General features: G+C 49.1%; 6 protein-coding genes across 6 annotated transcripts; 4 read left to right on the top strand and 2 right to left on the bottom strand.

Moving 5' to 3' along the window:
• Positions 1-5629: 5629 nt before the first annotated feature.
• On the top strand, positions 5630-6085 carry FMAN_07667 (uncharacterized protein; the record flags this gene model as incomplete). Its single annotated transcript, XM_041831319.1, has 1 exon — positions 5630-6085. The coding sequence occupies one exon, from the start codon at positions 5630-5632 to the stop codon at positions 6083-6085; it is 456 nt and encodes a 151-aa protein (XP_041681894.1).
• A 6293-nt stretch (positions 6086-12378) lies between these two features.
• Positions 12379-12912, top strand: FMAN_07668 (related to NCE102 protein; the record flags this gene model as incomplete). The annotated part of the gene is made up of 1 exon (XM_041831321.1): positions 12379-12912. One exon carries the CDS (start codon positions 12379-12381, stop codon positions 12910-12912), a length of 534 nt encoding a protein of 177 aa, XP_041681895.1.
• A 599-nt stretch (positions 12913-13511) lies between these two features.
• Positions 13512-13918, bottom strand: FMAN_07669 (uncharacterized protein; the record flags this gene model as incomplete). Its single annotated transcript, XM_041831322.1, has 2 exons — positions 13512-13615; positions 13690-13918. 2 exons carry the CDS (start codon positions 13916-13918, stop codon positions 13512-13514), a joined length of 333 nt encoding a protein of 110 aa, XP_041681896.1.
• A 770-nt stretch (positions 13919-14688) lies between these two features.
• Positions 14689-16240, top strand: FMAN_07670 (putative translation initiation factor eIF-2 beta chain; the record flags this gene model as incomplete). The annotated part of the gene is made up of 3 exons (XM_041831323.1): positions 14689-14700; positions 15195-16011; positions 16071-16240. The coding sequence occupies 3 exons, from the start codon at positions 14689-14691 to the stop codon at positions 16238-16240; spliced, it is 999 nt and encodes a 332-aa protein (XP_041681897.1).
• A 945-nt stretch (positions 16241-17185) lies between these two features.
• Positions 17186-21472, bottom strand: FMAN_07671 (related to NUP133 Nuclear pore protein; the record flags this gene model as incomplete). Its single annotated transcript, XM_041831324.1, has 4 exons — positions 17186-17502; positions 17556-20939; positions 20998-21067; positions 21131-21472. 4 exons carry the CDS (start codon positions 21470-21472, stop codon positions 17186-17188), a joined length of 4113 nt encoding a protein of 1370 aa, XP_041681898.1.
• A 1546-nt stretch (positions 21473-23018) lies between these two features.
• On the top strand, positions 23019-24932 carry FMAN_07672 (uncharacterized protein; the record flags this gene model as incomplete). The annotated part of the gene is made up of 1 exon (XM_041831325.1): positions 23019-24932. One exon carries the CDS (start codon positions 23019-23021, stop codon positions 24930-24932), a length of 1914 nt encoding a protein of 637 aa, XP_041681899.1.
• Positions 24933-25047: the final 115 nt, after the last annotated feature.

Genomic DNA, 25047 nt, shown 5'->3' on the forward strand with positions numbered 1-25047 from the left:
TTTTTTTTTCTATTACTAATTACTAATACTAATTACTAATAGAAAAAAACCTTTAGTAATTACTAATTACTAATTACTATTACTAATTACTAACGATTTTGCAACCCTGTGTAACATCGACGGTTGTGAGATGTGATGCGAAGCCAAACTGAAGCAGGGGACCAGAGGCTAAAGTGTTCTTCATTAGCCTTTTGATTCGTGACTTTGCCGCTCTACGGACGGGAATCTTATGTAGTTGGCCCGGCGCGTAGGTCGCCAATTCTCTTGTGCTTCACCATGCACCCCCAGGACCTGGTCGGGTGGATAGCCATAACTCCGGAGCGTCAGGGTTGGCATCGACAATCACATGGATCGTGATCCCCCACATGTTTTTCGGGATCAAGAGATCTGGAGTTGGGACTGGAGCGGAACAGCCTGTGGACCACAGCGGAAGAGGCCCGGTCCAGCATCCGACTCAACTCAAGTGACAAATTGTGTTTGTGCACCAAACGGCGACTTGTAATGACGCTTTGGTGCTGTTGCATCGCCAATACATAGTTGTCAGACCGGTGAGAGAGAACAAAAGGTTGACTCAACGCAAAAAGATGGCAAGTGTTGGTTGTTGTCTCAAGCAAGGGTCACAGGGCACACTTATGACGATGTTGAGTCAGGCTGCTGCAACGTCGGAGAGAAATGGAAATGAGACTGGGAATAATAGTGCCACTTAGTGGAGGTGTCACTGATCACTACATTAGCTTGATGTCTTGGCGATGATGATCCGTATTAGGCGCCCTGCTGAGAGAATGTAATAACCACGCAGACAGCCCTTCAGCTTTGATACTCTTTTCACGCGCCCAATAACCCCGAACACAGAGTACATAGTATAATAGCGGCAGAGCAATGGAATAGTGGCATTCAACAAAACTCTCTAGACACGAATAAACTTTGCTATCCCCAAACGCTGGAACAACTAATACACGAGATGTGTGTCCAGATGGAGTCATAAAGTCAAACTTTTGGATCCTCAAAATGGTACAGTTTGGCCGGAGCTTGAAGAGGAGAGCAGAAGGTGAGTTTTTTTTTTTATAGTTTTTTTTTTGCTTTTTGCTGTGGGACCTCAGATCATTGATGATGTCTTTCATTCTCGTTCCTTCACGACTGACAGTTCATCGAAGCCAGCCAGCCGCCGGCTGAGCGGAGCCAAATATTTTGAAGAAAAGTATCGTCGCATGGATGTCTCTTCCAGTGGACGCGGCTCGCTCGCTTTATTGCCTGCTAGACTGTTTAGGGTGATAAGGAGACGAAGGACGGCTGACTCAATCATATGGCCGCCAAGGCAGGAAATTCGAATAACCAATTTACCACGACAAATATAGTTCGGATAGTACCAGACTAGATAAGCAAGCGCCCCCATCGTCAGAGACAAGCGCGTGACAGATATGCGAAGCAGTGCATACTCAAGAAAGTTAGCAACAGTCGGTGAGATATTTACATAAATCACCATATGCAACCTCGATGTGTTGTCAATTACCAAGACAGGACAACAGGATGGGCAAACATGCTCTACATATCTACAGTATGCCGAGGCTGGCGGAGCCGAGAGTTTTAGAGTTTTAGGCGAAGTTCTCAAAGTTCTAACCCTTGGATAAGGGAGTCTCCGAATCCATGCCCGTGTTGAGTGGAGAAGGACGGAGGTTGTGGAGTATGAAAAGCGGAGATTCGGCACTGGAAGCAAATGTACGTAAGGTACATGCAGTACGGAGTACGGACAAGAGTAAGGAGCCCAAAGCACCAAGTTCACATCTCGAATCTGCCTTGCACAAAAGAGCTCTCTTCATCGTAAAGACTGAGCGGGTACAGATGACAAAGTGCAAAACTTTCTGGTGGGCTAGTGTGCTAGAAGCAGCCAACCTGCATGTTGCAGCCCAACCGCCGTTCAATCATTATATTAGCGGTTTGATCAGTACGACGTAGAAACCCTATTTAGAAAAGAGAAAGAGAAAAAAAACCCTCTTGAGAGAGATGAGACGGCTGGCCGAGTGACAGGGCCTGTTGCCTGCCGGGATTCCCGCCTTCCTGCTGCCTGCATGCACATGCATGCATGCCATTCTGTCGACGCTGTCTTGAAAACAACAATGGCGTGGGGACTGTTGCATTGCATTCCCGGCACATCACCGTCGAGCTGCGAAATGCTGTGTCGTAATTGGCACTGCACCGAATCTGGATGGATGGATGTCAACAGTGCGTCTACCGTAGTTAGGCCGTCAATGGAAATTGACGTGATGTCATAACGCTAGGTACATAAGCTCCTGTATAACAAACCCTGAAGTACGATGATGACGCGACACCAAGGAGGGCAACTGCTAGAATCAATGGCGTATTTGATATTGTGAGGAAACCTTTTTCTTACGGGTCCCACAGAGGCTGAACTCTTGGAAATCTGAGGAATGGAATCGACAGGGACGAAAGCCAAAGCAATGGACTATAGCTTAATCTGGGAGGAAAGGAGAAGCTTGGTGTTGGTACTAGAAAGAATCCAGAAGCATAGTGGGTATAAGGGTCGTCCTCTGACGCCAGGTGGATGGCGCCGTTAACCAAGCGCCAAGGGCTTGGAACAACTACTAGCTGCGCAGGACACATAGGGCTGTTTGGAATTGAGCTGCGTATAGTATCACAGGGCACTCTCTCCCGGGAACGGTGAATGCACTCGTTTTACATACAGAGTAGGTATCTATGATACCGAGACAAAAGGGTTTCGATCAAGGTTATGGGCTGTACTGCTGGTACGATGTTCTCACGAGATCAGGCATTTTAGTATTTGTGTACCAATTCCGCCTCCGGTCGGTGTCTTGAAACTCTACTATCCCATAACTAACCTTCACCGCATTTTCATCATGACACAAAGAACGGAATTGCATCCGTATCACCGCACTATTCTGAAGTTTACGGAGCTTAGCCAACACAAATCATCAACACGGGACTATAAGATTCAGGCCCCCATTCAAGATTCACAAGCTCCAACTCCACACGAGCGAGGTCCCTGTACCAAAGTCTATTAAGCCCAACAGGGCAACTACTGCTTCACTAGCGTGGCCTTTTAGGTCATGGGTAGGCGGCATGCGTGTACTTGATGTTTGCCGCGCTGCTGAGACCGAGAGACGTGTACCTTCCTGATCCTTTATACCGATTGAGTAAGCGCTATTGAGCACCCCACGGGGGCTTTTCTCTTTCAGGCATCCCCAAATCGGGAACTGGACTAACATCATGGAACCCTAGTAAAGGCACAGCAGAGAGGAAGAAAGAGAAAGAAGAAGAAGACGGAAAAAAAGGCAGAGGCCAAAGATTCAGAACACGCAAAGAAACTTTTACGGACCGGGGAGCCAGTCGGTACTACATCCATTTCTCGGCGAGACCTTATTACATAGAACTGACTAAGACGCCGGGGCCCACGGATCATGCTACAAGAAACAAGAACATGGCCCTCACTGTACCATCTCCATCATGAACAACCACAATCAAAAGTTAACACCGGCAAACCAGTACACAATTACTCCCAAACGTTAACTTCAAAAATGCACATACGGGATGGACACGACGGGTCATGACGATAGGTCAGACCAAACCCCACTCCGCCACAACTGACAACTGTCAGTCATGTCAATCTCAACGTCAACATCAGTCCCAGGGCCAGGGCATGCTCTGAGCGCTGCGCTGTTGATCCTCTGTCAGCCCTGCTTTGAATTGGCGTCTCGTAGAAAATGACCTACTAGTGGTTGCATTATCGACATGATACAGAACGGGTCCAAGACACAAAAGCCCGTTGCATCGCGCCACTGCTGGAATATATATGTACGTACCCAGATCTTGAAAGCAGATCTACAGCACATCGCGCGACTGCGAGTTGAGTTACTAATCAATTAATCAACCAAAATTGACCAAAATTGACCAGGGTCAAGTTCCCGGGCCACGACTGCTACTCAGGTAGTCCCCAAATTCCTTGCAAGGCCGAGTCACGCCGGAGCTGGTCTCACGAGGGTCTGAAGCCTGAAGTTTGAAGTCTGGAGCCTGTTGATCTCTGGTGCGATTAGACTTCGGGCCCGTCCACTGGTTACTGTTATATTTGCAGCCAGGTTCTTGTTACGGCGTAGCCTCCTTTTTGCCTTCGCTTTTGCTTTGTCTCCTATACTCTCCGTCCTTACTTGGCTGGGTCGATTTCCTTTCTGGACCCATGGTGCATCTCGACACTCCCTCCCTTGTCTACACCCCAAGCCAAGGGAAGCAAACCTTAAACCACAAATCCAAAATTGTCAACCATATCCGTACACCCCGATCCCTTAGGCTAAGTAGTGAGTACGGCGTACACTTTGCTTTGGCGGCTTTTTGACTTTTTTCTTTTTTTTTTTTTTTCCTTGCTCCCCCCCCTCCACTCTCCCCCCTTTCTCGTTTGTTGCTACCAGTAGTTATGCAGTTCTTTTCTGGCAATTGTCATCCAGACTTGGGTTGTTCAGACACACACGCCCCTGTGCCCTGGGGCGATCACGGCAGCGACTATGGCGTCGGCGTCCAAGGGGAGAAGAAAAAGTGGAATACACACGAAAAAGGTCAACCTACGTAACGCGTGGTCGTCAATGGCAAACGACAACAAGATATTATCGACACCTCACGGGTGGCGGTGTTGGTGAGCTTGTCGCTCATGAAGCCGAAAAGAGGGAAACCATAATTCATAGCTGCTTCTCTCCAGTCAGCCATTTGCAGTTGTGTGATCTGGAGATATCTATAAGAGAAAGCCGTTCACTCCGGTTTTCTGGGTTGATTTCCTCGACCAACCTGTTTCAATACTTAACCACATTCACCCATACAAAACACGCCTTATCGACTTACTTTTTGTTGCTCAGCTTTGATCGACGCTTGTAAGGTCGTATTGTTATTTAGAATTCGGTTTTGCTGCTGCCGGTCCGTCTATTACCTTCATCAACAAGCTCCATCCATACACATATCAGCCACTCCTGCTACTCCCCCGTCATCAGTCACACAGACAGGACGAGAAAGGAAAAAGACAAACCAGGACAGGGTCATCTACCAGGATCAAAGTGACAAGGGCCTCAATACATAACCCGAAGACCAGGACCAGGACCGACCCTTTGCCTTCCCACGGCCGACATTACTCGGTCTCTGTTTGGATAGAGTGAAAGCAACTATCTATGCCGGTGTAAGACATTCGCCAACTCAAAATCCCCGAGACGGACGGATCGAACCCGTGCCAGGTCTACCACCTACAGCACAAGCGACAGACAACACCACTACCATCCTAGAAGAGGACATCCCGCGCATTACAGTTCTTTGGAGCAAACCTTGAGGACGGCGTTGACCCCTGTCATAATTCGATCCACTTGAGACGTTGTTCCAGATCTGGGACAGGCATTAATCTCATCACCTTCAGCCTGTCAACCCACACGAGCCACTCGCCCCCCCTCCCCTCCCCTCCCCCCCCCATTACACTTCTCCACTTGTCTAAGTAACCTACTTTCCACAAGGGCAGCTCTATTTCCAGCTCCCTAGCCTGGAAGTCTCTCTTTGATACATGCACGACTCGCCTGCATCAACCCCATCCACTTCGCCTGCTTATATTAGACCTACAAGTACTACCATGATGTCCGTCGTTTCCCACGATTCTTCTCAGCTTCCACCTTATTACATCTTCCCCATCCACCCTGTCTCTTCCCAAAGGCCACAGCCTCAGTCTCAGCAAGAAGTCCCATACCTACATTACCAAAACATCAACAACACATACGCCCTTGATTCTTTCAACGTCAACAACATGGCCACCGCAACTGCTAGTCACAGACGCCCCCAACAAGACGACGCCAGTGTCGCGCAGGCTCTCGAGATTGCTCGTGAGAGTCCTGATGGCTCATCAGACCCTACTATTAGCAAAATACTCGAGGCTGCTCTAACACGAATCTGGGCTAAGGTGGAAATGCACCCCAACTCATATGTCATGACTCGAGATGAGTTCGCTGTATTCAACTTCTTTCAGTACCGCTTCGACAACAACGAGCATGCAGTGAACGCTCGAAAGCGATATTGGGACAACACTCATGCTTGATTGCCCAGCGGGTCTCGTTGCATAAGGCGCCTTTGTCTTCCGCACCCTCTGTTCTGCTCCTCTACAATATGGAGGGCCTCTCTTGCGCATTGAGCGGCCTAATACAGCAACACGGCTGAACGATGATGAGAGACGTTTTTTCTTTCCCTTTTGTACCCAACGAAACACGGCACCACACAGTCAGGGTTACTCCTATACCCTGGCCCTTCTGAATATCCACAGAGACAACCAGGCTTGGCCCAAACCTGATTCACACATCCGAATTTCCGACTTACTGCCTGTTAATACTTCCTGCTCAGCGAAGTGGGCATCTTAACAAGAAGCCAGAGCTCAAGCTTCAGGGCCCGTACCAAACATTCAAGCCCACTGCAGAAGAGTGAGGCGTATGAGCGATGATGGAAACGAGCAAGGAGTTGTCCCTTCGCCAGGAACGCTGGTTTCCCACGGTGTCTACCAGCATGACTCGTCGATGCATTCAAACTCTGCAAGCCAAGGATGCCATCAGCAATGTTAAGTTATGCCAACTTGGACGGAGAAGATAGTGAAAGGACATAGCGAAAACCAGGCAAAGAATCACCTAAAGAAAAAAAAATCGACTCCACTAACTGGCAGCCCTGGATGATCCGCCACAACCTAACGCTCCAAACCCTGGTTCCTGAGCCCGTTGACTGAGTGGGTCTTGGGAGCATTTGTCGTTCACATGGCGCCCCGCTAATCTGTTCCTTGTGGCTTCAATCTCCGAGTTTCTCTCTGATTGCTGGTGTTGTACTCTACACCAGGACATCGTCGTGCAGTGGCGAGGAGTGGCGCGGCTTTCAACCTCGGGCTTGTGTTTGTTTCAAGCTCCTTCCAGCCAACTTGACTCGTCAAGGTCAAGCTCTCGTTGCATTGTCTCAAACCATGAAGGATACTTCTAGCGTCCACACTTTCGTCATTGCGAACTCTGTTCCTGACTCGCTGGCACAACCGACACTTGTTCAATTCTTGATATTTCGGTATATATCTTGTTCGGCATCGCCCCTAGATTCTCTGGCCTCTGCCGAACGAACTCTTTCTTCTCTGGCTGCTGGCAGCCTTCCGTATGTTCGAAGTTGCTGCACATACTTTTTGTCGTGCCGTATGATCGATTACCTCTTGTGTTATGTTACCGGTGGTAGTCATCTTTTATCTACTTGTATTTTATTTTTTATTTTTTTATCTTTTTTATTCTGCCATTTGTTGCCTCATACAATACTTTGTACTATAGATATACCAGTAAGCGCATCTTGGCTATTCGTGTTTGGATTTATGTGCACATAGAACAATTTTAGGAGATCGAGCTCTCTTCAAGGGGACCATGTTGTTAACTTTAATTTACACAAGCTGAACTCGTGCAGTCATGTTGATCAGTTAGTTACACCTTATTCCGCATGACGTATGATCAAATCCCTCAAAGTTTGCTTATCATGGTTGGAGACTCGGACAGGGATATGATTGATGAGAGGGAAGAACATTACGCAGCATCAAACTCAAACAAAGGACTCATGACAGCATGATAAACGTTAAGAATTAATCGCGTTGGTTGTTGTGTCTTTGAGTTTGCCCTTCCATCACTAACTCTCGATAGCTTGTCACTAGCACCCCGGTGCAGCACACAGCATACATACATACGTGGCCAGCAAGGAGTTCACCTACTCGCCAGTCTGTAGACCAGTACGGATGTGCCAAAATACATTATGCCAACCGGGCCTGTCATTAACATGCCATCTCCTTCCAACGCCATTGAAAGCCCACGTATGGATCTCTAAAATATCGTTAAAGAATAAGTCCCGTTTCAACCGTCCATAATATGGCCGACTCTATCGATAACGGATGGCGGCAACGGCGGCAACGGGAGCGGTAGCCCCGCCGTTATGTCGCCCATGATCATGCATCTCTGCCACATTTCGTGGTGTTGGGTTGAGCTGAGCCTAGCCAGAACGTCCCACAATCGTGGCCATGATCAAACCTTGTGAATGCTGTGATCCACTGAGAAGTGCTCGAGAGGCCACCGAATAATGAGTTCGCTCATAAAGTACATGCATCTGGAGGACCGTTGCAAGTGGGGACCTATCTTGGGCAAAGGTGTGGTGAATCTTGCGATGTCTCCCAGGCCACTCTAGGCAAGCGTTTGTGATGCTTAGTTAGATGCATCCCGGGAATGGATTATTATGAGGCGTTTCGCTTCAACAGTACCCAAACGGGCCATGGCCATGTTCGACAAATCCCCTTATGTGCTGCCTTAGTATACATGTTCCCTTATGGCGAGGCGTAGGCCGATTCCTAGACTCCGGCTCGAGACATAATGTACGAAATCATAAAGGGATCAGCATCAGAGGCTGTCGCGAGGCCTTAAGCTCGGGTCCACCAAGGGGAGCCGAGCGTTTGTACAACGCCGCTTCGATAACGTCGCGCCACGAGATTACCCTTTTCAGAGCCCAGGCATCCAAAAGTGGGTTGACGCTCTTGGTGATATTACCGTCAGAGGACGGAGGGTGCACCAGAAGCTCCGGTAGTGTAGGAGACAGGGAGACTGAATAAGGAACAGACCTAGTTCACTTTTTGAGCCACCGATGGTCTTTTTGCATCCTTTTATGGACATGATGAGCAGCGGCCGCTTGGCTGATTGCTTGAAGATGTCGGAGAAAGGACGTTTCAGCGCTCGCACCAGGAAAGTATATCTTCAGACCATTAGCAGGCCTGAGCCAAACAAACTTAACCCCAAGTCTTGACCATCGTGATGCCCAGAATTGCGGACTTGACCTCCGGGGACCAGCAGGCAAAAGCATCAATGTTCAGGTCGAGGTGATGCGCATCAAATGCTTGGCTTTCCCAAACAATGTCAAGCAGCTCTTTCGGTCAAGAATTGAAGCCCCCATTCCGTATTCTATGAAGCGATATACTGTGGCATCCCGCAGTTGCACCAGTAGTACCATTGTGTTTGTTGTCAGTCGCCTCCGGCACCAAAAAAAGACAGGTGTTCCGGTTTGAGGCTTAGGAAAGGCACTGAGTTCGAACGTTGAGATCTCGAAATATCACTACCGATAGTCACGATTCCACTATTGTATTTGTATTCTATCTGATGTTGTGCGCGTAACACCTGTTGAAGGGTAGGGTAGCGCAGCGTAGCGTAGAGTCGCGGCTCAGAGAACACCTACTAAGATAGGGGTGTCTCAAAGCCAAGCCCTGTACCAGTTTCGTTGGCGGTGAACCTTTTGGAGAGTCCAGAAAGTCGGTAAGTTGATGTTTGGAAACTCTAATGCTCGGGGAGGCCTAAGGGGAGCATGACGTGTGTGTATCAAGGTGAAGATGGGGTTTCCAGAAGACTTCCGGAAGAGGCAATGCATGTTGATTCAAAGGGGAAAGTCGGGCAGTGCGAAAAGCGTGACGGCGGCGGGAGCGAGACCGAACAAAATGGAACAACTCGACGCCAAGCAAGGCTTAGTTGCTTCACACCTCTCATCAAAGGGCGTTGCTAGCCAGCGCCCATGTATCCAGTACATCGAGTCCGACGGAGAGCGCCAACAACCTGCTAAGCTACCTTAAGAGGCCTAGAGAAAGGGGTAATGTCGAATGTGGGTGGTTCTCTTGTCCTGGGCCGCGATTCTAAGCCCGATATGGCGGAGATGGGCATGAAATATCCCGAATCTGTGGAAGTAAGGACCCGAAAGGTTGGGCGAAGTTGCTACATAGTATGCGGACAACATGGGCGGCAGCTATTGGGTTTCTGGTAAGTGGCCGCCGACATGGTCGGTCAACCAGTGGCTCGGTACGTGGGAGCAACGCCTTTTAGTGATACGAAGCGGTGAGCAGAAATGCCGCCGCGCTACTGAATCTATCAACCAAGACATGACAATTCCAATCTGCTTCCCTGATACTTGTCCAACTGACTGATGAAGTTGATGAGGCTCTTTTTTGCTGTGAATCATGACAGCGGATCTACCCAGGTATCCTGGTCCGCGCAAGGGACTGACAGCTGCAGCAAGGGTGACCTTGTCCAATAGCGAGCAGCGGGATGGATGGTAATGGATGGCGTACAGTGATGTTGACCTGCTAACCTAGGTAGTTCAATTTGGCGCTACGCATGCCACTGACCGCCCTTTTCCGATGAACGATGTCTTGCAGCTGATCTAGTTATGACATGCATCTTGGGGCTTCTTTTCTTCAGATTGCCGTGAATTATCGGGATTCGTGATCCACTAGATAGATCGGTTCGTTCAGTCTTGCAGATCTATGGAACGCCATCCAGCCCATCTAAAACACAATGAGGAGCACTCCTTTTACATCTTAGGGTATGCATACCCTTTCTGAATCAAGTCCTAGCGTCATGGGCAATCTAGTTACTCAGTTGAGGGTTCACAAGAAGATATGTACATATGTTGATGTTTCAACCAGCTGAGTAACAGCAGGCCTCACCAGTCTCAAGCTGGCTGAGTGGAACAGTGAAAGACACAATTCGGGCTACGTAATATGCTAGGCCCTGATTTCTGGAAGATGGTTTAGAGGAGCAGCCAAGCCGGGAGAGGGTGGTGAAGGGTTCTTCGTGATGGATGCGCCGCAGCGAATTGCTTCGTTTTGTGATGCTGTGTTCATTCCATGGGCGTCTTCTCGAGCCGGCTGGTTGGAAAGGTGAAGACGCCACCGAAATTTGACAGCCAACGATGGTCTTGATGGCGCAAAGATCGATCGATGGGTCCCGAGAGGATGGATAAGCCTACGTCGGACGGCAGTTGGATAGAGCAGGGAAGGGTCTCTTCAGTAAGGAGAGAGAGAAAATCAATTCAGTGGCCCAGCGTCATGGCTTTACGGTGGCTAGCTAGAGGCGGAGGATGTCGAAAGCTTGCCCAAGCCATGTATCTGGCTGGAGGCGAGGTTTGGTATGCACCTATCCTGAGGCAGGCATGGATTACGAATGGGCGATGCTGGTTGTGGTTTCGAGAATGATCAAAGGTTTGAGTACCTTATTAGCTACCTAGGTAGGTAAGGTAGCTACTTACCTACCTACCTACTCAGGTACTGCACTATAGCTTGGTAGGTATGCAAATGCGCTCAGACATCGAGTATTTCGACCAATGGATAACGGGGAGGATTGGGACCGATCACTGGGAGCGGGAGGGACGGAATTACCCTTGTTCTTGTTCGAGACTGGCGATTTAGCAGATTGACTTCTTTGGAGCTTAGCTGTGGATTCCTTGAGAACAGTACCTAGCTAATCGTCGCATGTAACCATCTAATGTCTGATTCTGTCTCATGATCACCTGTCATAGTCCCGAGCACGGCCACGCAATCAATCACTTCGGCGGACTAGAAGTGGTCTAGCTCTTGTCCACATATAATTCACTTGCTTTACATCTACCTACATATATGTACATATGCCTGGTTCACCTGGCAACCGGAGCCACCATGATTGGTGTCATGCGACTCTGGGGCACAGCACAACATGGTGTTGTTGGCCAAAGATGGACCAACATGCAGAGCGTTGAGCTTTGCTGTCAAGATGAACGAACGGTTCGTGACACAACTACCTGAGAAGAATGTAGGAACCATATCATCCAATCGACGATGATAACTTTGCATTTAAAGTGAGACGGTATATGTGTCTCAATACCAGCGGTTATGGAATGTCAACTCTCATCTCGAGGACATACGTGGTTTTGATTGGTTCACGCCATATGGTTACCGCTGGTGATGATGCAACGGAAACTCTGAATTGATCAATCGTTTGCAAACGAACTGTATGAGACTCGTCTGAGCGTCTCGTTTTGTGTATTTGCGTATTCGTATCGACAATCAATTGAGCGGTTAGAACAAAATATGTATGTATGTGAGAGTTTTAACATATGTAGATGATCCCCTTGTCCCCTGCAACAGCTACCTAGGTACTGTGTCGACGGTTGCTTGGGCAATGCGCCAGCAACGATATAACCCACCACGACCCTATCACCAGACGCCTCGAGCACCGCATCAAATCGACTCAATTCAACTCCACATGTATCATCCACCAAAAATCGCAGCCTTCTGAGGTAACTAGACATCTTCATCCCCGCATTGCTCCAGCTTTGCTGTCGATCAATCATAGGTCCGTCCATCTGCCGCTGCCAGACTGCCTCTGCAAATCACCACTTCCAACACTCGGATCAACCCCTTGCACAAGGTGCACAACCATAGTGCAGTCGCTTCGACGTCTGTAATAGTGCCACGGCTGTTGTGCTACTACTGTTCTACACCTCGTATCAACTCTACCAAGCACTGCTATCCAGCATCCGTTGCCCACCATGCGATACAACCTCATCCAAATGATCCTGCGCAGCGTCGCTCTGCTCATGACGCTCCTCCTAACGGCTCTCATCGGCAACGTCATGGCGTCAAATATTGACGCCGCAGGCTCTGCAACGGCTGCCGTCAACTTTATCATGTTTATCGCCATTGTCTGCTGGATCGTTTGCATCGTCGGCCTTCTCGCTTTCTTTGTTTCAGCTCTCGACAAACCACTCATGCAGCTACCATTGGATGGCATAGCTGTTCTTTTCACCTTTATCGGTGCTATTGTTCTTGCAGCAAAGCTACGTGTCGTCAACTGCGGAGATATTAACCCCAAAGCTCTGCCTGGAGACTGGATCGCCTGGGGCTCAGCAAGTGATGAGGGACGGTGCCGTCGACTACAAGCAAGCACTGTCTTCATATGGTTCCTATTCGCCTGCGTGTCTGGAAGTCTCCTTTTGACCATCAGAACTGCACGCAATCAGTTCGGCTCGCTCCGCAGTGCCGCTTCACGGCCATCAATGTCTCAGATTTCTTCAAGCGTCTGATGAGCCCTAAACACATCAGAAAACCATAATATAACGGCTCAGCTGCGTAAAGGGCGTCCGGTCATGATCTTGTTGGTTCTTTGCTCTGGTACCATCAGCGCAAGCGTCATGACCACAAACTCTGTGGAACACGATGTATGTGCTTCCTACAGCTCCGTTACACCAAAACCGCCGAGGGCACCACCAACTCTTGAGTACCAGTATCAAGTTGCATTAGGATATAGAGAGCGTTCGGCATTAAGGATTATTATACCAGGATTGTTAGATGGATTAGTCTTTTGGAAGGGGAGTTTGGACGGGTAGTTCATTCAGACTGGTGTTGGATGAAGGATGATGATCATGCAGTGAATGAAACTCTAATATAAGGACGCTTTTGGTTTTCAAGATTTCGCTGGATATCCGGTTGTTAATACACGATGTTCGTGCTAGAAGAGAGTCTCGTGGTTGACAGGAGGAACGAAACAAGCATATTTGAAATCATATATTATTGAAAGAAAGAAAACATATGCATATTTATACCCCAACACCTTATGAAAGCCATGCATATTACTCAGGTCATCCATTCATATCGAGATCGGATCGTCTGGTTTGAAGTATGTCTATAACGTAGCTGCTGTTTCCACAACACCCGCCGCCTTGAAGGTCGCCTTATTCGTCAATCGAATGTCGACGTTATGCGCCCACTCCATGTATCGAGACCAACCTAGACAACGGCTGGTTAGAGAACTCATCAATCTTGGATAAATGGTGATATAAGTAAGTGAATGAGTTACTCACTCCAGTAGGCAAATTTGCGACCAAAGTATTTACCCATCCAGGGCACAATCATCATTGTCAATATCAATTGTAGTTGTTCGAGGCTACGCTCCCACTCCGCTTGAGCATCGGTATCGGAGGTATCGGAGTATATGTCGTCGGTAGATATAGATGGGAGAGAGTCCAGATCGTCCTTGTCATCTGACATGGACGCATCATGGAGGTCAACGAGGGAGGAGTCGGCGGCCATGTTGGCAGTCGTGATGTGAGTGACCTCAGTACAGATTCGCTCAGCCAATGCTGTTCGGGATATGTCTGCCAACCACAGGACGTTGGGGATGTCTTTGGAGGGTCGTGAAGTTGGTATTGGGCGTCAGGTTGAGAGGTAGGTAGTTAGCTATTTTAGAGTAACTTCTTTGTTGAAAGACTGCTGAGTCCCAGGTGTTCCAAGTATAGTACAGTGCACGGAGATCGCTGCCGTATCACCAAATGTAATTGCGTCGCGATAATCAGCAATGAAAACTCCCGTCGGTCGAGGATTGATAGTCGTTATAGTTGTAAAGGCCGTAATCGCATCGGGGCCCGGAGCTAGGCTCCGACAAGAACTGGGGGAAGCTCTAACGAGCTTCTCGTTTGATTGGGTGCGGACCACTTTCAATATCATCACGTGGATATCCTCGTGACTCTCCATCGTGAAGCTTGGGGGCCGCCTGCGCTTTGGTTTGGGCTCTGGTTGACTCAAGGTATCGCTCACCCGGCCCATGACGTTGGACTGATCTCCCTCTACATCCTAAACCCACAACTAAATCCATCAAAGGAAGCGTACCAACAGCGCGCGCAAACTCTGCGATCCAAGAATACAAACGATATATCGTTGCGCGAGAAGCCCCAAGCCAAAGATCTTCGCAGTACCTTATACGAAGAAGCCGCCCATTTGCGACACCCACATCCAGCCAAAAACCCCAATATACCAGCAACTGGCCATTAACGGCAAAATCAAGAAACAGCCACATAGCAACCATGGAGGGCGAGGTGAGTGACAAGCCTGCAACAAATTACACATATGCTTCCTACCAACCCTTATTGAAGAGGCTGCTGGGACATGACACGAAATACAACCTACTGTGCCTACCCACTACAATACAGGCCTGGCTTTGAAGTTCAAATGCTTGTGCCATGCTTTTCATGGCGTGTCTTGTACCCTCTGAACCACACAGGCCCAATCTTTTACCCCTCCAAAACCCTCGAGTGCTTCATCAACGAGCCTATCAGGTTCCTCTTATCGCCCTTTACCCCACTACCTCTTGTTGGTGCGGCGAAAGTACCTCTGGTTTTGTTGTACACCACTTTCTGGGGAGAAAAGCAGGCGATTCGACATCGATTTATTTTACTGTTCAGGCCTTTGACTCACATTTTCCCAACCGCCACCTTCACATCATCATCTATCCTCTACAGCCACAAAACAACACCGCATCCCTCAATCGAATTTCTTACTAACCTCGTTATTCTTTTTGTTCTATTTACAGGTACCAACAGAACGCAAATCACGCAAATCCGTTGCCTTCACCGACGAACAAGTTGTTGTCGACGCTGACGGTTCAGTGACCATGGTCAACGCTACCGAAGAACCCAGGGATACGGCTCAGTCCCATACGCCTCGTACGCCGCCGCTTTCTGCCGCCCTTGAGTCCTTTACTGATTCGCAAACGACAGCCGCTGAGGACCTTCCCCCAGCTGAGGATGGTGGTCTCGACCTTTCCCTGCTCAAGAAGAAGAAGAAGAAGTCAAAGAAGGTCGACGATGCCGACGCCGACGCTGCCCCCGCTGACGATGCTGCACCTGCCGAGGATGGAGGCCTTGACCTGACTCTGAAGAAGAAGAAGAAGAAGAAGGCCCCCAAGGGCGATGATGACTTCACTAAGCAGCTCGAGAAACTTGAGCTCAAGGAGGGCGAGGAAGTCGAGGAGATTCCTCAGGAGCAGGAGGGTGACATGAACGAGGGAACCGGCATTTGGGCTCACGATGAGACCAAGACCATTGGCTACAGCATGCTCCTTTCTCGCTTCTTCCACCAACTCACCGAGAGAAACCCCGACCACACTTCCCCAGGAACCAAGAGCTACAAGATCCCCCCTCCCCAGTGCATGCGAGAAGGCAACCGAAAAACCGTCTTTGCCAACATCGCCGATATTTCTAAGCGTATGAAGAGAACCGAGGAGCATCTTACCGCCTATCTTTTTGCCGAGTTGGGCACCAGCGGTTCCGTTGATGGAAGCCGAAGGTTGGTCATCAAGGGTCGTTTCCAGCAGAAGCAGATCGAGAACGTTGTCCGAAAATACATCAGTAAGTTTTTGCAATTTTGCGACTGCGGGTTCCTGTTTGCTGATTCTCCCCTCTTTCAGTCGAGTATGTCACCTGCAAGACCTGCAAATCCCCCGATACCGAACTCAACAAGGGTGAGAACCGCCTTTACTTCATCACCTGCAACAACTGCGGCTCCCGACGAAGTGTTACCGCTATCAAGACTGGTTTCTCCGCCCAGGTTGGCAAGCGAAGAAAGATGCAGGGCTGAGCTGCTCCACGATCTTCTCTTACTTCCGATACTGCCCCGCCCACTGCCAACAAGGTTCTTGGCTTGGTGTTTTGGGGAGGGCATGTATTCTGGCAGTATTCTGTTCTAACTATGCAGTTGAGTCTATGCTGCAAATGAGCGGCTTCTTTCTTCAGCTGTATAGTCTCGATGACGGATGCATTTTTCGGATTTTGCTTTAGGCATTGCTAATGGCCGTCTGTTCCGCAAATTATGGTATTAGGGGTCAAAAGGAGTGATGCTGGACCGTACAACGGGTACCGGGCTGATGATGTGGCGTATGGATAATGTACACGATGCCGAAATGAATCAAGACTGCAGCCATGACCACAAGTCGCTTATGCATGAGTGACAGCAAAGAAGATACGTATTTGAATACGTTGAGTGCCATGATTTTATAGAGACGCGGGGTAGATGTGTACACAATAAGTATGCAAGTAAATTACATACCGAAAGGTCTTATTAACATGAGAACAGCGTATTTCACACGCCTTGATATGTGGTAATCCAACCACGAATCCACCCCTTGCTGTTACCTCGGGAAGTTTGTGAACTAGTACTCACACCACTACCTAGGGTGTGAGAAACAGCTTGTACAAAAAGGAGAAGCTCTGTAGCAACAGATGATTTTCCCCAGACGCAAAATAAGTACATAAAAACAATGCCCAGGTTATTCTCCTAGGCCAACAATAAAATCCCCTTTTTTGCTGTGCATGTATGCGTGTTGCATTGTAATGTGTATAGAAGTCATCTGCGTGGATATATGCCGTAATCATAACACTGGCAGCCATTCATGTCTCGATGCCACTTGGGGCATATCTCGAATGAGCCTTGTACTGTACAGGTGAGGAAAAATATGAGAGATTGACGAGTCGAGCATCAGCCTCCCCAGCAGCTGACCTAGAGCTGCCCACGAGAATTGGCAAGTTAGCTGCCATAATCAAATATTGAGCCACTCATTACAGTATTGTGCTCGGCAACTTGGGGGCCGGCAGCATTCTGAGTGGCGTTATCCAGCGTGCTGTCTAACTCTACTCGAGCGGCTTCGAAGGTAGAGCGGACCCATTCACCGAGACGATGCTTCTCCACATGCTGATGGAGAATCTTATCCTCCAGCTTCATGATGTCGATCAGCTTTGTCCGGAAAGATGCCTCAAAATCGCGGAACCGGCGGTCGAGGTTCTCGGTAAAAGCACCAAGAGCCTCGTGCGGAGACAGAGGTCGGAAAGGCTCATGTGGATCTTCTACATTCAAATCAGAATATGTTCCCCAGAAGTTAGATGAATATTTCACTTACGGAAGCTGATGCAGTCGGTTAGCATTGAATAGAGCTCAGTCTCTGCCAATCTCTCAACCACCTGACGATCATCCTTGAGCTGTGTGTCGTTGATCTTAGCCCAATCATCGCGTATAAATAGTCTCCTCCAAATCATCCGCTTAGCCTCTTTGACCTCGTCACTGTGGCAGCTACTCTCGGCAACCAAAAGAGCTAGCCAGAATGGATTGGGAATCTCAGCGCGGGACTCAGGCTTCAGGTAAATCAAGGTCAGGAGGTCAATGAGTGTCATTGCATCCAGAGCCTCGTGCTTTAGAAGCCGCCTCATGCCATCTTCAAATATCTGATGCTGGGCCTTCTGACGCCGCGGTATGTTCATGCTATGAACTTCCATTGCGAAATTAAGCGCTGCTGCGTCATCCACAGCATCGTATGTGCTGGGGAGAACCTGGTTGTAGAGTTGATCTTGGATCCTGATGGCAACTAACTCTTGGTCGACCTTCTTGAGTTTCTCCTCGGCACGCACCTCGTCGGCGTTCACCTTGAGGCCACCCGAACTAGTTTTCTTCTCCTCGAGCTCGGCAAGAAGAGCAAGCTTTCCGAGACTCAACTCAATCTTCTTATTCCATACTTGCTGTTCCTTGGTAAGTGCAAGGGTTACGAGAGTGTCTGCGCTGTGGCCGACGTCTTTCTCCTGCTGCACATCGTTGATCCACGATATTCGCGCCAGTTCAGGCTTGCTACGCAGAAACTGGGTCTTATAACCCAATTTGTCAAGATCGAATTCCAGGACAGCTTCAACTCCGTGTTTTTGGAGCAGGAACTCGTATGCCGGGAATGCAAATGACTGGCCGTAGACGGAGAAGCTGTTCTCCAGTTTGGCTTTCTTGTTGTCCCTCAGTCGTTTAAAGGTTTGCGTTTCAACAAGTGACAAGTCTGGCTCAGCAAGGCGATCTTCGAGCATTTGGATATGATCTAGCAAAATCATAGGGAGAGCACGGAGGCATTCGTGCTTCTCAGCAATAGAGGCTCCCTCCTCCCACCTGCCTGATCGCGCTAGGGCAAGGGGCTTCTCAAATGAACTCGTCTTGTATAGCTTAGCAAATTCCTGCGACATGATCTTTAGATCAGGGCGTGTTGCTGACCAACGAGCATATTCCAGAACTGAAGTAAGCATTCCATCGACGAGCGTTGGCATTTCTTCGAAAATCTTGGATTTCACCTTATGGTCCTGCTGATTTGGAGCCCTGGCCGGTTCACCTGAATCTTGATCCTTAAGCAACCATTGATCTGCGAGATCGACCAGACGTTTAATGTTGTTGGCAACGAAATGAGAACCAGTCCATGGCTCGGGAAGGTCGTCGTATCCGTCGCGAAGAATACCTAGGCGCAGTTCTTCAAAACCAAGACCGTAAGCGCTTAAGCTGTTCTTTCGGAAATCGAGCGCTGCGACATGCGTGCAAGTGTTGATTTGGATAGCTTCGTGGAGCATTGAAGTTAGCTTGGCGTCGTCAAGCAAATGCTCCCTATAGAGTGTCTTGATGACTTGATACGCCCAAGCTACAAGTATTTCGAGACGGAAAACATCCCGAGTAAACCAGTATCGAACTCGATCAACCTCACCAACCTCAGCAACAGGGTTGTGTTTATCATCTTGATGAATGAACTCGACAATATAACCAATAAGACTCTTCTTAGCATTCGCTGGTCGTGATGCAGTGAAGGCTTCGTGTCGTTTCCAGAGCAATGTAGCCACATGCATCTTCTCGGCATCATATAGCAGACTCCAACGTGTCTTACGATCGAGGTCTGCCCCCATGATCTTAAGCTGAGCTATCAATCTCTCCAGTGCAGTCGATCGAGCGCGGAGATTGTCCTCTAGCGAAGCCGGGAGAGTGGAGATAAAAGGAGTGTTTGAGCTCAAGATCTCGTGGCTAACTTCAAGTGCGGCATGGGCAACTTCTTCGTTGGAAAATTTGATTTCTTGTCGTCCGTCGAAAACCAGAGGATTGTCTTGTTTGACGCCGTAGAAAACGGCCTGTTCGATCTTGCTCTTCGCAGAAACCTTGGGGGGCTTGTCGCTAGCAAACTTATCCACGTCAGTTGTCACGATTCGCACTGCGCCGGCACCTCGAACCATGAGAACCACAGCGGGATTCTTTGTCCTAGGTCGATGAAGTCGATGCTCTTCGTGGCTAAGGGCTGGCGAAACTTCTTCAAATCCTGAGCCGATGATTTCATGTACATCGTCTTCGCGGAAATCAACAACATCTTCAAAAGCGGCAGGTAAAATGTGACTGTCGGTTTGGAGCTGCGACTCAGGAGACTGTGGTGGTACAGCAATTGATGCGATGACGGTGGCGCGATCGAAGACGACGAAAGCAACCAGGGCAGGGCGAGGAAGATATAGACGTGGTCGTGCGGTATCGGAGGGTGAAGATGGTGCACTATATGAGGTTATGGGACGGATCATCCCTATTTGGCATCCTTGGGGCGTCAGGATTGCTTCAACTAAAGCGTAGCGAGCCGTGCTTCGCAAAGTCAGGCTGACAAGTATCAGAAGATGCTGCACCGAGGAATCGTCGGTGGCCATGGCCTCACTGAGCCTACTCAACTCAAGGTACTTGGATTCCAAGCCCTTTGGCACGTAAGTGAAATCAACTGCCTCGAAAGAATCATGAGGGTATTCCTGAGATGCGGGATCGGTCTCCTGGAGGGCGGCGATGATAGTTTCACGCACGTCTGCGTCGCCGATCACCTCGTTATGACCTCCGCGGTGGACTCTCCATGCATGCAGTCGGCCTCTGCTGGTGAGGGCCACGATGTTTCTCTCGCCTGTTCGGGAGGATCGGTCCGCGCGGACAGCCGCAACATCTCCTTTGAGAGACAAGTGTTGAAAAGCATGTCGAATGCTGCCAAAGATTCCACCTGTAGAGGGCGACAGGCTGTTGCGGAGAAATTGTACAGAAATGGCAGGGCGGCCTTGGCCGTCACGAACATTCATGTAGGCAAGGCGACCAGAGTTGAAGGTGAGGATAAATCCGGCGGATTCGGCGTTCGTGATTGCCACAACCTTTTCCCCAGTCTGCATTCCCGATATAGTGTACTCGACTCCAGTCCGATCCTTCTTCATGAAGACAAATGTAGCCGCACTCGCAATCGACTCCCAATAGACGACTTTTCCACTGCCTCCCATGACCACAACCAGTCCAGGCTCTGCTGAGGACGCAGACGGCGATACGAGGCATCCCACAGGAAGGGAATCATTGGGTTTGGACGTTGATGGGAGGTTGAAGGAAAAAGTTTCGGGTGATTGCGATGTCGACGTGTACGGCCAGACAAGGGCGTGTGTTTGGGTGAGAGAAAGAGCATAGCCTGTGGGGAAGATATCGGCAGTTTGGTAGGCTGTGATGATACGGATGAGTACGTTTTCGAGAACTAAAGTTGTGGTATCCAGACTTACCGGACCAATCTGTACGAATCCTATCAGGGAGGGCTGGAAGCTTACTGACGCAGTATGCGTTTGTGCTTGTCTGGACAATCTCACCGTTAATATGCAGCAGCATCATCGCAACAAAGAAAATATCAATTCTTACCAAAACGAGACTTCCGTCGCCTTTGTTAGCGGCGCGGTCACCGTGCTTTGCCTTCTTCGCGCGAACATTCAGTTCCTTGCGCAGCACTGGGCTGGGGCTCTCGGGAGGCTCAATGTTTTTGTTTTTGTTTTTGGCAGGTAGAGTTGCGACCTTGCCATCGGTCTTTACCTCGATCATTTCCTGCTGAGCATCGGGGTTGACAAAAGTCTGCTCTGTCAAGGGAACTCTTTGTCTCTTGGCTTTTGGCTGCTGGGCGACATGTTCGGAGCTCAAGGGACGTTGGCGGCGGCGTGAACGAGTGGCCGTCGCAGGGCCACCCTGAGCGACAGATGGAGAAAACATTTTGGGTGGATCGCGAGCTGGACACGGAAGGGGTCGATATCGATGGTTGTAACAAAGAAAGAGGTCGCGAAATAAAACGTGCAGTGTCAAAATGGCGATGGAATCAGCCGCGTGGTCATAGAGGCATCTTGCGGCGTCAACGTGACGGGTGATCGTGATGGATCGTCGACGTGAACGGAAGAGTGTGAGCGGTGGACTTTGTGATGGATGGGATGGATGGAGAGAAAACTGGCGTGGCCTTGCTTGGGATGTGCTGGTCGAAGCCTGTAAAGAGCAGTGACGAAGCGTGTACCGGGAGCCAATCGAACAACAAAAAAGCTGGCTGGTTAACCTAGCTACGGAGTCTGGCGCGCTATGATTGGCTCAAAACTGGACGGTGCCTTTCTCGAGGTGTGCTAGAGCTGCTGCTATGAGCTGGCATTGCCTTGAAGCCCCTTGAAAGCTTCAGTTGGTCAGTCGCACAGATACCAATCAGAACCTTTATGTTCAGCCGCTAGTCTTATGTACCCCACTGGAGATTGCATGCAGAAGGTTTCCATGTTGCAGAGCCTCTGTTTAAGGTACCTTTTGGCTTGTGGTACCTTACCTTAGTCAGAGCTGAGGTTGAGACAAAGCCTTGCGATCAGGTATTCTTGGCCTCTCGATACATCCATTCGGTCCCGTCGAACTCGACCTTGGATGGGTGCAAACAACCATCATCAATTGGTTCTTTCTGTTCGGGTCACAAATGCATCTGATCATTCCACCAAAGGTTGTTTTTTTTTTTCCTTTTTACCGGTGATTCCTTGCGAATATGGGAATATCTTACCCTTTTACCACCCGCGAAGGAACCTTGATGCAATATGCTGGGCACATTGTTGCAAAAGCAGTTAGGGACCAAAACTTGAGACCTTGGCAGGGAATGCCAAAAATGGACTTACTATGGAGTTTCCTGCAGTTTATGATGCATAGGTATCTAGGTAGATTAGCTCAGTCTGTCTGCCATTAGGATCAATCTTCCCAGTTTTCTCACATCCCCTAAGGGCGGGTATGTCGGGTGTCAGGCAGGTCATAGGTAGTCTCCAGGTAGTCTCCAGGTAGGGTTCGCAATGATTTTCTCTTTCATGAAGTTGATTGTGGTGGGATTCTTTGATGGAAGATTGTAGTATACCGTTAGGGTCTCATGTTATTGGTGTAAGGTATACTTGGAGCTTTGTGGAATTATACGTGATATACAGTCCTCCATACCTCTAGGGTAAGGCACTTCAATTTAAGTCGATGATGCACATGGCTTTTCCGATCTGATAACGGTCAAGTCGAACAGATGATCGTGAAATTCAACAATCGCCAAATGGCATTACGTCCAACGGTTTCATCTTCACTCCAACGTACAGTTGTCAGATATAATCCTAACGATTATACCACTACCAACGTCCGCATCAACCATTTTGAAGCCTTAATCTCCAGCGAAACCACGTGGCCAGCAAAGATCCTGTACCCGCTAAATCCATCTACTTATTAGCTCATCATTCAACGTTCATGGTGACGGGCTGATAAGAACCTGAAAATGAGACGGTTTTCCACGGCGGTAGTCATAACTGATCCACTCGTCAAGTATCAGGCTCATGTTGCTGCTGGTCTCTACGCCCCTGACCCATCTCAGCATAGGCTCGCACGGCACTTACACAAGGTATACACCCGAATCAAAGACTACTCCCCCCAGGCAGAGTATCGCCAGCGCCTGAGCCAAGTAGCCCGCCTCACAGAGGCAAAGCCCAAGGAAGAAGCAAAAGACGATAGTCAAAATATCCTTGCGTTACGGAATCACTCAATATGGCGGAACCCACTGTTCAGGCACCTCCTCTCAACACCCGAAGGAAAAGAGAGTCTCGCTTTGACACGGACACTCACAAACCATGAGTCTGCTATCGAGATAGATTCACCTCGAGGATTATTCTTGTCAGGAGAAGTTGGCACTGGAAAGTCAATGCTCCTTGACTTACTCGCTGAGGGCCTACCAACTGAGCGGAAGAGGAGGTGGCACTTCAATACATTTATGCTATACACTATTTCACAACTCGAGCAGCACCGAAAGACAACTTCCAGAGCCAGTGAAGGCGAAACAGACTACTCCATATTATGGATGGCCAAAAAGCTGGTCGACGAATCCCCAATCCTCTTTCTTGATGAATTTCAATTGCCCGATAAAGCAGCCAGCAAGATTCTCAGTCATCTTTTCATCTCATTCTTTCAGCTTGGCGGTGTTCTTATCGCATCTTCTAATCGTATGCCGGAGGAGCTTCAAAATGCCATTGGAGTTGATTACACGCCCGCACCGACAAGGGGGCTGATTCGCAAGTTCTTTGGCAGTGCAGTTCGGGCCCGAGGGGAGCTATATGGATCTACCAGCGACTTCGCAAACTTCCTTGAAGTTTTAAAGGCTAGATGCGACTTTTGGCAAATAGAAGGAGCTAGAGATTGGCGAAGAAAGGAGGAAACGATCAGTCCGCCAGCTGTGACCGGAGATGCTGTCGAAGGTGAAGCCAGCATGCAGGAAGTGCATACTCAGGACAAGTCTGAGTCTGGCGACAAGAAGCCAGTCAACTATTATCTATCCAAAGATGAGCAGGACAAATGGCGAGAACGAGTCGAGACGGCTGTGGCGTGGACGGGGCCTCAACCTTTGCCATGGGAGCCATCGATCATAGTGGTATATGGTCGACAGGTACACACACCTCGACATTACAACGGCTACGTATTATGGGACTTTGAGAGCCTTGTGGAAACATTCGGCCCAGCTGATTACATTACAATGGCCTCTACTTACCATACGTTCATCATTGATAATGTTCCCATTCTCACGCACGCAAAGAAGAATGAAGCAAGACGTTTCATCACGCTCTTAGATGCCCTATACGAAGCTCGTTGCAAACTGATAATCCGAGCTGAAAACCCACCAGATACTCTCTTCTTCCCAAAGATGAAAACCCCCGCGATTGAGAAGACAAATAGCGCAAATGAGCCAGACAACCTCATATCCGAAACAATTGCCGAAGTCTATCAGGATCAAATGTCTCCATTCCGACCGAATGTTGCCTATTATGACACAAAGTCGAGCACCTCCTCATATGATCCCGACCAGGACTCTGATTTTGGATTACAGAAAAAGGCGGTTGATTTTGCAAACACCAGTGCTTTTACCGGAGAGGATGAGCGTTTCGCGTATAAGCGAGCAACCTCTCGGCTATGGGAACTGTGCAGTGCACAGTGGCATGCCAGGACAGGAGATTGGTGGCAACCGCTGCCTATCGAGGCTCGGCACTGGGAGGGAGGTGAAGTCTCACAGCGCTTTGTACATAAGATCGGCGCTAAGCGACTGAGCGAGAATGAGGGCATGGGCCAAAGTTTGGAGGTTGATGAGATGGCTGGGTTATCAAAATGGAGGGTCGAGGATCTCAGGAACTCCGACAGGAGAGCGTAGAGCACCACCACCCAGCTGAATAACAGAGAAGCAAGCGTATAGTGCATACAGTTACTTGAAAACAAGCAGACATAACCCATTCCGTGAAAATCAGTTGCTCATACGAGAGCAATAT

This window comes from Fusarium mangiferae (assembly GCF_900044065.1).
Source record: "Fusarium mangiferae strain MRC7560 genome assembly, contig: FMAN_scaffold005, whole genome shotgun sequence".
NCBI lineage: Eukaryota > Fungi > Ascomycota > Sordariomycetes > Hypocreales > Nectriaceae > Fusarium > Fusarium mangiferae.